This window comes from Fukomys damarensis, unplaced genomic scaffold (assembly GCF_012274545.1).
Source record: "Fukomys damarensis isolate Sample0158 unplaced genomic scaffold, DMR_v1.0_HiC HiC_scaffold_16, whole genome shotgun sequence".
NCBI classification, from domain to species: Eukaryota; Metazoa; Chordata; class Mammalia; order Rodentia; family Bathyergidae; genus Fukomys; species Fukomys damarensis.
In genome coordinates, this window is record NW_022900928.1 from 66,862,337 (window position 1) to 66,876,083 (window position 13,747).

The following is a 13,747-nucleotide window of genomic DNA, read 5'->3' on the forward strand; positions in this document are numbered from 1 at the left end:
GGCAAAAAGTGCAGCGCGAGCGAGCCGGGAACTAGGAGTCAGCGCGACAGGGCCGCGGCGACGGGCTCCCGGGCCTGGGCAGTCGCGGGTAAAGGCCTAGCTGGGTTGGTCGCCCCTCTGGCCGGGCTAGGCGGCTGCGTATGGTGGGGACACGGGAGGGGTGCAGAGTGGGAAGGCGCTGAGAAGTGCGGCTGGGAGTTTTCGACAAGTGCAGCGCGAGCGAGCCGGGAACTAGGAGTCAGCGCGACAGGGCCGCGGCGACGGGCTCCCGGGCCTGGGCAGTCGCGGGTAAAGGCCTAGCTGGGTTGGTCGCCCCTCTGGCCGGGCTAGGCGGCTGCGTATGGTGGGGACACGGGAGGGGTGCAGAGTGGGAAGGCGCTGAGAAGTGCGGCTGGGAGTTTTCGACTGGAATAAGTAGCACCGGGCTGGGCTTGGGTTCGGGGAGGCGATCTCAATTTCCCGTGGGTCCCCAAAGCCATCTGAAAGTAGGAGAGCTGCTTGGGACCTAGTCTGGTGGGCGACTCTGGACCTGTGAGAACACTCTCTGTACCACCCTGGAGACTTGGTGATCGGCAGAGTATTGCTCTGTCCCTGTGCATTCCACCTTGACCCAGGTCCCTGGATATAATGCTAACCCTGAACTTACCCAAGTTTTTATTTTGGTGGGGATGCCCTTAACCCTTCCCCATCTGCTGGTACTCCTGCTTTGAGTCCCTCAATACCCTAGCGAGCTGCTGCACCGGTTGGGCCTGCTAAACTATGCCACCCTAGCAGCCAATTAGAGAAGGGTGCCCTCCCTTAATCTCTGGGCTCGCCCTGTATTTAAGGGAGCTGTGGGGTTCAGGAAAGGCTTCCTGAGAGAAGGCTATTAAAAGACTGGGTAGCATTCTGATAGTGAAAAGAGGGCATTCTGAGTTGAAAAAAAGTGAGCACAAAGTTCAGAAAGAGCAAGAATGCAGTGAGCCTGGAGAAGGAGGCTGGGGGCAAACTCAAAATAATCATGGGCCAAGCGTTGGTTACCTGTAAGTAGGACTTTAGGGCATTCTGGACCAGAGGACTGGAATGGGTAGAGACTGCAGGCAGAGCAGTCCTGTGGAAATGGGCATCCTGTAAATCCAGAGTTTGCATTGGCTCTGGGATGGGTGACTGGAAGGCAGAGCAGTGCAGTGGGGCTAGAGAACAGTTTCCACTGATGGAATGGGCAGGGGAGGAAGAGGTCAGGTTTCCAGGGTCCACTGAGGAAAAGCCATGGCAAAGTAACTAGAAGGAGAGAGGGAATGATGAGTCCAGTTTCGCACGGGTAATGTTTGAAGCAGAATATCGTTGTGGATATGTCAAGTCGGAAGTTCATTTATTATTTATGTCAGCCTCAAAGGCAGTTACATAAAAGTCACAGAGAAGATAAAACGATAAAACTATTAGAACTCAGATAAAAGGATCTGATGGCTGGGGACCAAAGGCAGAAGGGAGTGGATAATAATTACTGGAAAATGTAGGCTCAGGAAAGCTATTGAAAATGAACACAGGACTGTTATCTGAGCTCACAGGCAGCCAAGGCAGGGGAGGGTACACCTAAAAGCAGATTTTTGTTTTGTATTTTGAGACAAGGTCTTGCTCTCTGTAGCCCAGGCTGGCCTGAAGTTTGTGGTGATCCTTCAGCTTCATCTTTGTGAATGCTGGGATTACAGGCGTGTGCCACTGCACCCAGCTTCTACAAGCAGATATTGAGCTTTAAGTCAGGGCTACGGCACTTGTGAAGCCTCAGGAAAGATGCAAGAGGTGGTAGGAGATGAAATGGGATCATACAGGTAGGGAATATCAGAGAAAGGGGAGCTGGAAGCAGGCCAGGGAAACAGCAATGCTGACATCTGAAGGAAGGCTGAACCTGGCCTGGGGGAATGTCCCTCACTGGCATGGGTTGAGGGTGTGTGGGTGGGAGGAGAGGTGGTGGTGGTGGCCATACATTCACACCATTCTTCTTGCAGGGAAACAGCCTAGAAGGTGGTGCTAAGTCTCCCAGGCTCTGACCTTTTCTTCCAGGATGAGGTGGGGCCACCATTTGTCCAGGGCCTCTTGGGGCTCTGGTCTGGGAAGAACACCCAGGCCACCAGGTGAGCAGGAAGCAGGGGCTTCTCTTTCTACCTCTCCTTGCTCTTCAGAGTCCAGATGGTGTCTCCTAGAGAGCAAGGACCCAGGTGCCAGAGGCACTAGGCGCAGCTCTGCTTCTCTAGCTGGTGACCTTCCCATGTCACCTCACGTCCCTGAGCTTCCTGTTGCTGGGACTAGATGATCTTCTGGGTCCCTTATAGCTGTACAAGTCCAGGAGTATTTGCCTGATTTTCTTTTGCATTTAACTGATATTAAATAAGTGTTGGCCACGTGCCCAACCCTGGGTTAAGTCTAGGTATATAACATTGAATAAAAGCAGATGTGGTTCCTGCTCTTAAGAAGGGGTGAATGTTAATAAAATAATCATATAATAAAATATAGGATTGCATAATAACTGCTACAGAGGGGTGCTTCTTGTTAAGGGGTCTGTGTATGGGTGGGGGAATGTCTGTGGGTGGGATCTGTAGATGTTTCTTCCTTCTCTCTGTAGATGATCGTACCCCTTTCCTGATCCACTGGCGTTGGCCCCCGAAAGGGGAGCATCTCCTTGGGCCCCTTAGGTGAGGCTTTGGTGTCATGCCTTAGAATGCATCTTGGGCACAGCCCAGGAGACTGAAGAGGGCCTGGACATGACACTAAGTTGATCGCCTTGAAGAGGAAATTGGTGTTCTGGGAGTGGGGAGGGCAGAGAGGCGGCTCCCAGGCCCTGGAGGAAGTTGGTTTAGATGATCTATGTAAAAGTCATGCTGAGGGGAATGGAGCACCTGTGAGAAATGGGTGGACCTAGATTTACCATCCTGAGTTCCATGCAGGCAGTTGGTAGCGGGGCATAGGGCCAGGGATGAAGACTTAGTCCTTTGGAAGATGTGAGAATTGGGTATCCAGTGTCAGGCTTGGGTCTCATGCAGTGGGAAGTTCGGCAGTACAGACTGGACTCAGCCTGTATAGGGGTGAGTCCCGTATCCAAGCCCCAGCTCACATCCTTTCCTTGCTCCCAGGGTCTTGGTACGCCACCGTAGAAGCTCAGCAAACAGTGCTACCCCAGCAGGGAGGCATGGACAGATGTTCCAGAGCACCTCTGCAGCTGGTAAAGGACTGGGTAGGATCCAGATGGAGGGAGGAGTGGAGGGGCGGGGCCTGGGGGGAGAAGCAGGATGAGAGAAGCACAGAGGATCCACAGCCCTCATCCTTCAGCGGCCTCTCCTTCCCTGCCTCTCTCCCTCCTGTCTGTCTGTGATCCCTGCCTGCAATACTCATGTACAAAGCAGTTGGAGACAGGCTCTCTACCTTCATCTGACTTTGGGGCTGGTAACCAGGTTAAGACTATGCAAAGACACCTAACTATGAAGCCAGCCAGTATGGCTTCAGTATTACATTCCAGAGGCTCCTCACCTTCTGCCATAGGGGCTCCAAACTCTTCAGACACCCCTATTTTCTGAGAGAGTCCTGGCCACCAGTGTCCCTGGGTGCTGTGTCTTGGCTCATGCTGACCCTAACTCCAGCATCTCCAGCCACTTTCCCTGACCCAAATCTCTCATCTTCCTATCTAGAAGCTATCCATCGGCACCGCCAGAACCTGGCTGAGTGGTTCAGCCGGCTGCCCAGGGAGGAGCGCCAGTTTGGCCCAACGTTTGCTCTCGACACGGTCCATGTGGACCCTGTGATCCGAGAGAGCACCCCTGATGAGCTGCTTTGCCCATCTTCGGGGCTGGCCTTGGATCATCATTCACCCTCAGTTGGGCTCCCCCCACTGGCCCTGTCTCAGCTCTTCAACCCAGATGCCTGTGGGCGCCGGGTGCAGACAGTGGTACTATATGGGACGGTGGGCACAGGCAAGAGCACATTAGTGCGCAAGATGGTTCTGGACTGGTGTTATGGGCGGCTGCCAGCCTTCAAGCTGGTGATCCCCTTCTCCTGTGAGGACCTGTCGTCCCTGGGCCGAGCCCCTGCCTCTTTGTGCCAGCTTGTCGCCCAGCGATATCCACCCCTAAAGGAGATTCTGCCCCTGATGTCTGCTGCCGGGCCCCGCCTGCTCTTCATGCTCCATGGCTTGGAGCGTCTCAACCTGGACTTCCGGCTGGCAGGCACAGCGCTTTGTAGTGACCCCAAGGAGCCGGCTGCACCAGCTGCCATCATTGTCAACCTGCTGCGCAAGTACATGCTGCCTGAGGTGGGTGACCTCTTGCCACACTCTGCCACTGCTGGTGCTTGACCTGCCTTACAGGTAAGGCACATGTGCCACAGCAGGCACACAGAGCCCTTGCTGTCGGCATGCCAGCCAAGTGTATGAGCTGTTTTTTCTAAACTGAAATCTTGATTTTCAGGTTTAATTACACTGTTGGCACATTGAGATAAGTAAGTGGGTTTGGGGTTGCAGTCTGGGGACTCAGTCTCTAAAAAATTTGCCATTACCACTCTAGGGAGTCTGGTGTCCTGGCCCACATATTTGTTGGGTAGGATAGACACTGGGTTAGTTCAAATCCTGGCCTTTCTACTTCCCAGTTATGTGATGCTGAGTGAGTCACTAACTTCCCCAAGCTTCAGTTTCTGGTATCCTAGAGTTGTACTCATCAAATGAGATCCTGTGTAATGTGCTTAAACTCTGCCCTGGACCATCATAGATGTTCAGTAGTTATTAGTTACAATTATTGTAGTTATTGTTCCCTTCATCCCTGGATAGACACTCAGTCTTCAGGAGCTTGAGGTAATCAGGGCACTCAGGTCTTATTTTATTTTATTTATTTATTTTTTTTTGAGACAGGGTCTTGCTAGGCAGTTCAGGCCAGCCTTGAACTCACTATGTAGCCCAGGCAGGCCTCAGCTTCTCATTGCTGGGATTACAGGCATGCCTGAAAGGTCTTTTTTAACCCTCATATATGCCCTTCCCAGGCCAGCATTCTGGTGACCACCCGGCCCTCTGCCATCGGCCGCATTCCCAGCAAATACGTGGGCCGCTATGGTGAGATCTGTGGCTTCTCTGATACCAACTTACAGAAGCTCTATTTCCAACTCCGCCTCAACCAGCCTGACTGTGGGCACAGTGCAGGTTTCTCAGCCACACCAGCTCAGCGGGACCACCTGGTGCAGATGCTGTCCCGGAACTTGGAGGGCCACCACCAGATCGCCGCTGCCTGCTTTCTGCCCTCCTACTGCTGGCTTGTCTGCGCCACCTTGCATTTCCTTCATGCCCCGACGCCTGCCGGCCAGACCCTCACAAGCATCTACACCAGCTTTCTGCGGCTCAACTTCAGCGGGGAAACACTGGACAGTACTGACCCCTCCAATTTATCCCTGATGGCCTACGCAGCCCGAACCATGGGCAAGTTGGCCTACGAGGGTGTGTCCTCCCGCAAGACCTACTTCTCTGAGGAGGATGTCCGTGGTTGCTTGGAGGCTGGCATCAAGACAGAAGAGGAGTTCCAGCTGTTGCACATCTTCCGCCGGGATGCCCTGAGGTTTTTCCTGGCCCCGTGTGTGGAGCCGGGACATCAGGGTACTTTCGTGTTCACTGTGCCTGCCATGCAGGAGTACCTGGCTGCCCTTTACATCGTGCTGGGTTTGCGCAAGACAACCCTGCAGCGGGTGGGCAAGGAGGCAGCTGAGCTCGTGGGCCGTGTTGGCGAGGATGTCAGCCTGGTACTGGGCATCGTGGCCAAGCTACTCCCTCTGCGGATTCTGCCTCTGCTCTTCAACTTGCTCAAGGTAACAGCCCTAGGACCCCCAACCTTGCTCTTCCCTCTCAGAACCCCAAACCACCCACCTTTTGGCTCCTTGAGCACTCGCTCCTCTCCCAGTACCCACCCCACCAGTGATCGAACTCAGGACTTTGTGCTTGCCAGGCAGGCGCAGCACCATTTAGCTACAGCTCTGGCCCTCTCCCAGTGGGAAAGCACTGCCTTTTGCATGGGTTCAAATCTTCACCTGAGCTCCGATTTTAGCTCTGGACAATCTGGTTTCTATGAAGGTGGAGGCCTGAAGAATGAGGGGAGAGAAGCCATAGGCTGGGAAAGGCGTGGGGCTGGGGGTGATTTGAGGGCATGGGGACTTCACTGACAGTCCCAGATCGATTAACAATGATTGCCTTCTTCCATCTCTCCTCCCAGTCTTTGTTGCCAGGAAGCAGGGGGTCACTACGGTCCAGGCTCTGTCCTTTGCTCTGTCAGCTCAGAAACTTGATTGCATCTGTTTCCCTAGACATGATTGGGCTCTGGGAACGATGACTCATACTAACTCAATCACCAGAGACAGGTTTATAAAGCAGATGCTGTTTTATTCATTTATACTGGGAGGGTGAATGGCATTGGTAATTGGCTTAGGATACTCAATCCTGGGTGCAGGCCTGCTCCTGAAAGCCAGTGAGGGCCTGAGGATTGGCCCAGGAGCAGGCAGGTGTGTGGAGTTCCTGGGGGCAGAGAGCCACTCCTCGCTGTCTGCCTGGCATTTCCTCAGGTTTCTTCCTTTCAGTTTTCGTATCAACCTGGAGATGAAATATTATCATGATCCCTTTGTATAGATTTTTAATTTTTGGTGTTTTTTTTTTGAAACAGAGTCTCGCTGTGCAGTCCAGGCTGGGCTTTAACTCACTATGTAGCCCAGGCTTACATCAGTCCTCTTGCATCGGCCTCTCAAGTGCTGGAGTTGCAGTTGTACACCACCATGCCTGGCTTTATGATCCCTTTTATAAATGAAGAAACTGAAGGCTGGGGATTTAGCTCAGTGGTTCCACCACCTGCCTCACAAAAGAAGAAACTGAGGCAGAGAGAACAAGCTTGTCCGAGGTCACTCAGATAGTAAGCAGAATAGCTGGGAAATGAGCAGAGTGCTGTAATTCTGACTGCTATGTTCTTTCTGCTAAACTATCCTGATATTTTATTTTTTTTAGTACCAGGGATCAAACTCAAGACCTTGCGCTTGCGAAGCAGATGGTGGAACCACCAAGCTAAATTCCTGGCCCTAAACTCTCCTGACTTTTTAGGGATATTTCTTCCCAGCTGTGGTGCCTCACTAGGTTACCCTAATTTTTCTAGGACTATGTCAGTAAGTGATATTGAAAAGGCAGAGACTTGGTTAGTGTTCACAGAATTTCAGCAAGTTTTTCTTTTTATAGACAACAAAGCGTAGAGATTAAGAACAAGGATCCGACAGTCTAGCAACCTGGATTCAAATCCCGGGCTCTGCCATTTACTAGCTGTGTGACTCTTGACAAGTTACTTAACTTCTCCGTGCTTCAGATTCCTCACCAGTTAAAAGGAAATAAGAATAGAATTTATGATAATTGGTGTAAAATGAGGATTAAATGAATTCGTCCTCAGGGTCTGGAAGACAGTAGGTGCTATTTCATTGTTTCTCAAACAAAAGCAGGCTCATGCAGCCCCCACTGCCTCAGATGGGGAGGTCACAGCTACAGCTGAGGCTACCCCATACATTTCAGGATGTGCTTGCTGTGTGTGTTAGGATTGCAGATGGGATGGAGAGTTCTCCAGTATCCATCACACCCTTTTCCAAGGGAGGATTTTCCTAGCAGAAGACTGATTCTGACTGTCTCCTCATAAACCTATGTTTTTGTTGCTGTTTTTCATTTTATTATTATTGTTGTTGTTCTGTTTTGTTTTGATTTTGCAATTCTGGGTGTCAAACCCAGGGCCTTGAACATGTTAGGCAAGTGTTCTAGTTACACTCCAACCCTCTTCATATGCTTTAAAAAATTTTTGAGACAGGATCTTGCTAGGCAGTTCAGGCTGTCCTTGAACTCATTATGTACCTCATGCTGGCCTTGGTGATCCTCCTGCCTCAGCCTTCCAAATACTGGATTATAGAAGTGTGTACCATGCTCTCATGATGCTATTGATTCAGCTTCATCAGGTGACATTTCTAGTCCTGTCCCCAGATGAGTTTGGAGGAGGAGCACTGCCACCTCCACAGCAGGAACCTCTCTTATACAAAGTGAGAAGCTGGGAGTGTTGGCACATGCCTATAATCCTAGCACTCTGGAAGGCTGAGGCAGGAGGATCATATGTTTTAATTTCAACCTGAAGAATTTAGTGATTTAGGGAGATCCTGTCTCAAAAAATAAAAATGGCTAGGGATGTAGCTCAGTGCAAAGGCCCTGGGTTTAATCCTCAATACCACAAAAAGCAAAACAAACAAAGAAAGTGAAAAAACTTGGGATCTCTTAGGAAGCTGAAGCAGGAAGATTGAGAGTTTGAGGCCACATTGGGATACCTGGCCAATTCAAGGCCAGCCTAGACTACATAAATAGACCCTGTCTCCCAACTCCCCTCAAGTGAAAAAACCCAGACATTAGAGGAGGGGCTACAAAACTGTCTCATAGTTCAGTGACAGAGGAATAGAACCTTCCCTCTTGTCTTTCAGAACCACTGCAAGGGGGCTAAGAGTGTAGTTCAGTGGTAGAGCATTTACCTAGCATGTGTGAGGACCTGGGTTCAATCCCCAGCACCACAACCAAAAAAACACTAGAACCATTTCAGGGTGGGAGATGACTTTAGAAATCTCCCCAGACATTCATTTGTCAAATATTGGAATGCCTACTGAGGGCAAGGCAGTGTGTTGAGATTTTGAGGGAAAAATCCGTGAACATAATTTCAGGTTTCTGCCCTTTCTGATCTTAGTCTGAACACTCATACACACAAATCAACATAACTATATAATGAAAAATTATGACAAATGCCTAGAAAGAAAAGTTCCAGGTGCTGTAAAGTGTGTGCTGGGAGAACCTTGGGGTTGGGGTGGGTGATCGGGAAAGCTTTTCTGTGGAAGGGTGTTCAGTGCGATCCCTGTAGGATTAGTCAAGAGGGGAACTGGGGGAAATTCCTCAGGAAGAGACAGCATTCTGGAGGCTCTGAAGGAGGCGAGACACTGGCATTGCGAAAGGACGAGAAAAGCTGAAAGGCCAGGGGCGTGGTGAGTAGGGTGGGGGCTTATGATGGGTGCACTGTATTTGGCAGGGGCCACATCCCCCAGAGCCTACATCCCGCATAGCTGCTGTGATGATGAGAATGTTGAGAGAGTGATGTATTCATGACACCCAGCCCAGGATCAAATTAAGTGCATTACCCAGCTGGCCATCTGCATCCATTGGTGCCATACCCATATATTAGGCGAACTGCAGTTGAAGATATTTGAAAAAGAACGGGACTGAGATGTAGTTGTACATCAGGTGTTTGGTATGCACAAGGTCCTGGGTTCAATTCCCATTCACACATGCATGCACACACACAAGATTTTTTTGTAAAAAATTGCATCTGTATTGAACACGTACAGACTTTTTCAATCCACTGTAACACCTTACATAGTGTAGTCATAGTGTAATAGTTATTTACATAGCTTTTTTTTTTTTTTGAGACAGGGTCTCACTATGTAGTTGAGACTGACCTGGAACTCACTATATAGCCCATGCTGGTCTCGAACTCACAGTGATCCTCCTGCCTCAGCCTCCCGAGTGCTGAGATTACAGGCATGCGCCATCACACCCAGCTACATAGCTTTTATATTACATTAAGGATCTTAAGTATTCTAGAGATGATTTAAAATATACAGGAGGTTGCCGGGCATGTTGGTGCATACCTGTAATCCCAGCACTCGGGAGGCTGAGGCAGGAGGATCGCTGTGAGTTCGAGACCAGCCTGGGCTATATAGTGAGTTCCAGGTCAGTCTCAACTACATAGTGAGACCCTGTCTCAAAAAAATAAAACAAAAATATACAGGAGGTTGAGTGTTAGCCATATGCAAACACTGTAGCATTTTATATAAGGGATTTAAGCATTTATGGATTTTTGGTCTTTGTGCGTGTCCTGGGAACCAAGCCCATGCAGACACAAAGGGACAACTGTGTATGCTCACTCCTCCCTACCATCTCCCTTGCTTGAAAATGTGTGGGTGTTTAGGAAAAAGAAAGAAGTTCCTAATACTTGGATGAGACAGATGTTTGAGAGCCCTGGAAAGGCCCAGCTGGGGCTGGATTAAGCAAAGTGTTGCATTCTAGGCTGTTTAGTTTGCCACACAGGCATTGGGGTACCATGGAGGTATTGCAACAGGGGAGTAGTGTGATCCAGCAAATCATGAGGCTGGAGCAGGAGCGGGTAAACCTTAAGCCGTGCCTTGGTGGCAGAATAAGCACACCGGTCATAGCACCCTCCTTGCTGCTTTTGCAGGTGGTTCCTCGAGTGTTTGGGCGCGTGGTGGGGAAGAGCCGGGAGGCTGTGGCCCAGGCCATGGTGCTGGAGATGTTCAGAGAGGAGGACTACTACAATGATGATGTTCTAGACCAGATGGGTGCTAGTATCCTGGGTGTGGAGGGGCCCCGGCGCCACCCCGATGAGCCCCCAGAGGATGAAGTCTTTGAGCTCTTCCCCATGTTCATGGGGGGGCTTCTGTCTGCCCACAACCGGGCTGTGCTGGCTCAGCTCGGCTGCCCCATCAAGAACCTGGATGCCCTGGAGAATGCCCAGGCCATCAAGAAGAAGCTGGGCAAGCTGGGCCAGCAGGTGCTGCCCCCCTCAGAGCTCCTTGACCACCTCTTCTTCCACTACGAGTTCCAGAACCAGCGCTTCTCTGCTGAGGTGCTGAGCTCCCTCCGCCAGCTCAATTTGGCAGGTGTGCGCATGACACCCCTCAAGTGTACAGTTGTGGCAGCTGTCCTGGGCAGTGGAAGGCATGCCTTGGGTGAGGTGAACTTGGCTTCCTGCCAACTGGACCCTGCTGGGCTACGCACACTCATGCCTGTCTTCCTGCGTGCTCGGAAGCTGGGGTGAGGACCTGTCCTCAGGCATAGGCCTGAAGAGAGAAGAGGGTTGTGGGAGAGAGAAAGTGCTAGGGAAACCAATAATCCCGAGGAAGGACCCGAGGGTGGGTATTCATTCACCTGTTTTCTGTTGCCATAACAAAACACCTGAGGTTAGATACTTTATAAAGAAAAGAAAAGTTGCTGGGAATTTAGCTCAGTGGCACCATGCCTGCCTTGAAAGTGCAAGGTCCTGAGTTCAATCCCCAGTACAAAAGAAATGTATTTAACTCCCTGTTTTGGTGGCTGAGAGTCCAAGATTGGGCAGTTGCATTGGTTCAGTCTTTGTAGAGGGACCCCTAGGCTGCATTACAACGTGCATGCAGGGGAGGCCAAGAGCAGTGTGGCCTTGCTTTCAGGAGGACTCATTAACTTTGCAAGGCCTACATTAAACTTTTTCCCCAGTGGCCTAATTTCCCTGCACAGGCCTCCCTCTCAAGGTTCTGCCAAGTTGGTCCATAATGTGGTGGTCCCCAATACTGCCACACTGGGGACCAAGCCTCTAACTCGAGAACTCTTGGGGAACAAACCACATCCAGACCATATCAGGGTGGGATAAAGTCTGGTGTGGGTGGAGATGACAGGTGTAACAGGTAGGAAGTAGGTGTGGGTGTAGAGGCAGTCTGGGGAGGAAAGGGTGCTGTAGATGGGAAGCCTCCGTGCTGAACTCCCTCCTCTCACCTCCCCTCTGGCCCCCTTTCTAGCTTGCAACTCAATAGCCTGGGCCCTGAGGCCTGCAGGGACCTCCGAGACCTGCTGCTGCATGACCAGTGCCAAATCACCACCCTGCGGTAAGTACTCCAGGAGGAGTTTGGGAGGGAGGGTCTGGCCATCCTGGTGGCCAGTGCATGTTGAGGGTGACTCCCTGCCTCAGAGCATACCTGGCACAGTTAAGGGAGTAGGAGTCAAGACCCTGTGCAGACCTCTTGCCCAGGTTCATTACTAGTGAGATGGGTAGGATGCTACCAGTAATAGGTGCGAAGAAAGCCTCTCTCCTGGCTAACATCAGCCTGAGTGCAGAGAGGCTGCAGTAATAATTGGGCTGCTTGCCTGGTAACAGAGCCCTTGATCCCTCCCAGGACTCTACCTACAGTCTCACAAGGATGACCATAGGGCTGGGCGCTTACTAAGAGCTCTCAAAGTGTTGGCTGATCTACTAGGAGCCTCATTTCTGGTTGGGGTGAGGGGAGACAAAGGAGGAGCTGAGGGAAGGAGGAACAGAAGGGAGGAGCCAGAGAGCAGGGAGAAGGCATAGGCTAGGGAGGCAGTGAACAGAGGAAGGTGGGAAATAGTGAGGAGGAGAGGGGAGAAAGGAGTCAGGGAGCAAAACAGATGGAAAGAGGGGAGAGAGGAAAGAAGAAGCCTACTTTCCCTCGTGGCCCCTCCTCTCAGGGGCCGTACCCACTGTCCCCTTCTCCTGAGCCTGCATTTTTTGTGCACAGGCTTGTCTCCACCCCAGATTATGTCCTGTTTAGCCAGTCTAGGGCATCTGTCATAATCTGGGGTTGCTTGTGGTCATAGGTTATCCAACAACCCCCTGACTGCAGCGGGTGTCACCCTGCTGTTGGAGGGGCTGAAGGGAAACACCTCACTGACACATCTGTCCCTGCTGCACACTGGCCTTGGGGACGAGGGCCTGGAATTGCTAGCTGCCAAGCTGGACCACAACCATCAACTGCAGGAGCTGAACGTGGCCTACAACGGCGCTGGTGACAAGGCAGCCCTGGCCCTGGCCAAGGCAGCCCAGGAACACCCTTCTCTGGAGCTGCTGCAGTGAGTCCTGTCCCTGGTTCCATGGCCCCTGCCCCTCAGTCCTTTCCTTTCCACTGTGTTCCTCCTACTCCAGGACTGTTCTGGGCCTGGGCCTAGTGTCTGTCCTCTCTTCTTGGATTTTGGCCAGTCCCTGCCAACCAGTACTGAACTCACCCACCTTCTCTGTGACTGGCCTCTGTGACTGTGTTCCCTACTGCCATTCTCCTAGGGGCCTGTTGTCCCTGTCCCACAGAAGTCTCATGTCAGTCCCTGCCTTCCACTGGCCAACACTGGCCACTACTGGCTCATTGCAAATTCTTACCCTATTACTCATGGCAGCCAGGGGCCAAGTTGGCCATCCTGTCCCTGTCTCCTGACTGTGCATCCACCTCTGGGTCTTCCTCAGAGCCCCAATGAGTGGTCTGCCCTTCTCTTTCCCACCAGCCTCTACTTCAATGAGCTGAGCTCAGAGGGCCGCCAGGTCCTGCGAGACTTGGGGGGCACTGCTGAAGGTGGTGCTCGGGTTGTGGCATCGTTGACTGAGGGGGCAGCTGTGTCGGAGTACTGGTCAGTGATCCTCAGTGAAGTACAGCGGAACCTCAACAGCTGGGATTGGACCCGGGTCCGGCGCCACCTCGAGCTGCTGCTTCGGGATCTGGAAGATAATCGAGGTGCCACCCTTAATCCCTGGCGCAAGGCTCAGCTGCTTCGAGTGGAGGGTGAGGTCAAGGCCCTCTTGGAGCAGCTGGGAGGCCCTGGGAACTGAATAGTGGCAACTGAGACCTAGCTGTGGGACCACTGGCTGGATTTCCTTCCCTCTGGCCCAAACTCCTTCCCACCTGGCTTGTTCTACTCCTGGAAAGGTCCCCTCAGCTGGGCACAGTAGTGCATGCCTGTCATAGCCCAGTCAATCAGGAGGCTGAGGCAGGAGGATTGCAATTTCAAGACTAGCCCGGGCAATTTAGTGAGATCCTGTCTCAAAATGAAAAACAAAAAGGGCTAGGGTTCTAGCTCAGTAATAAAGGGCTGACCTAGCATATGCTGGGCCCTGGATTCTATTCCCAGTACTAAGGGTGAAAAAAAAAA

At 51.7% G+C, this 13,747-nt stretch overlaps 1 protein-coding gene across 2 annotated transcripts; it reads left to right on the plus strand.

Moving 5' to 3' along the window:
* The first annotated feature begins 2,040 nt into the window (after nucleotides 1-2,040).
* Nucleotides 2,041-13,747, plus strand: Nlrx1 (NLR family member X1). 2 transcript variants are annotated; one of them, XM_033764386.1, is made up of 9 exons: nucleotides 2,041-2,111; nucleotides 2,600-2,669; nucleotides 3,108-3,208; nucleotides 3,660-4,279; nucleotides 4,999-5,811; nucleotides 10,281-10,876; nucleotides 11,614-11,700; nucleotides 12,431-12,682; nucleotides 13,106-13,747. In XM_033764386.1, the coding sequence occupies exons 1-9, from the start codon at nucleotides 2,042-2,044 to the stop codon at nucleotides 13,425-13,427; spliced, it is 2,931 nt and encodes a 976-aa protein (XP_033620277.1). In that variant the 5' UTR covers nucleotide 2,041; the 3' UTR covers nucleotides 13,428-13,747. The 2 variants fall into 2 exon arrangements, with proteins under 2 accessions (XP_033620277.1, XP_033620278.1); XM_033764387.1 differs by having other exon boundaries at nucleotides 3,108-3,196.

What these genes read in the sequence shown, in the direction of transcription:
- Nlrx1 (XM_033764386.1), top strand. Translation starts at nt 2,042, where the DNA reads ATGAGGTGGGGCCACCATTTGTCCAGGGCCTCTTGGGGCTCTGGTCTG. An exon ending in CATCTCCTTGGGCCCCTTAG is followed by an intron (nt 2,670 to 3,107) that starts GTGAGGCTTTGG and finishes CCTTGCTCCCAG; the next exon opens with GGTCTTGGTACGCCACCGTA. An exon ending in TGCAGCTGGTAAAGGACTGG is followed by an intron (nt 3,209 to 3,659) that starts GTAGGATCCAGA and finishes CTTCCTATCTAG; the next exon opens with AAGCTATCCATCGGCACCGC.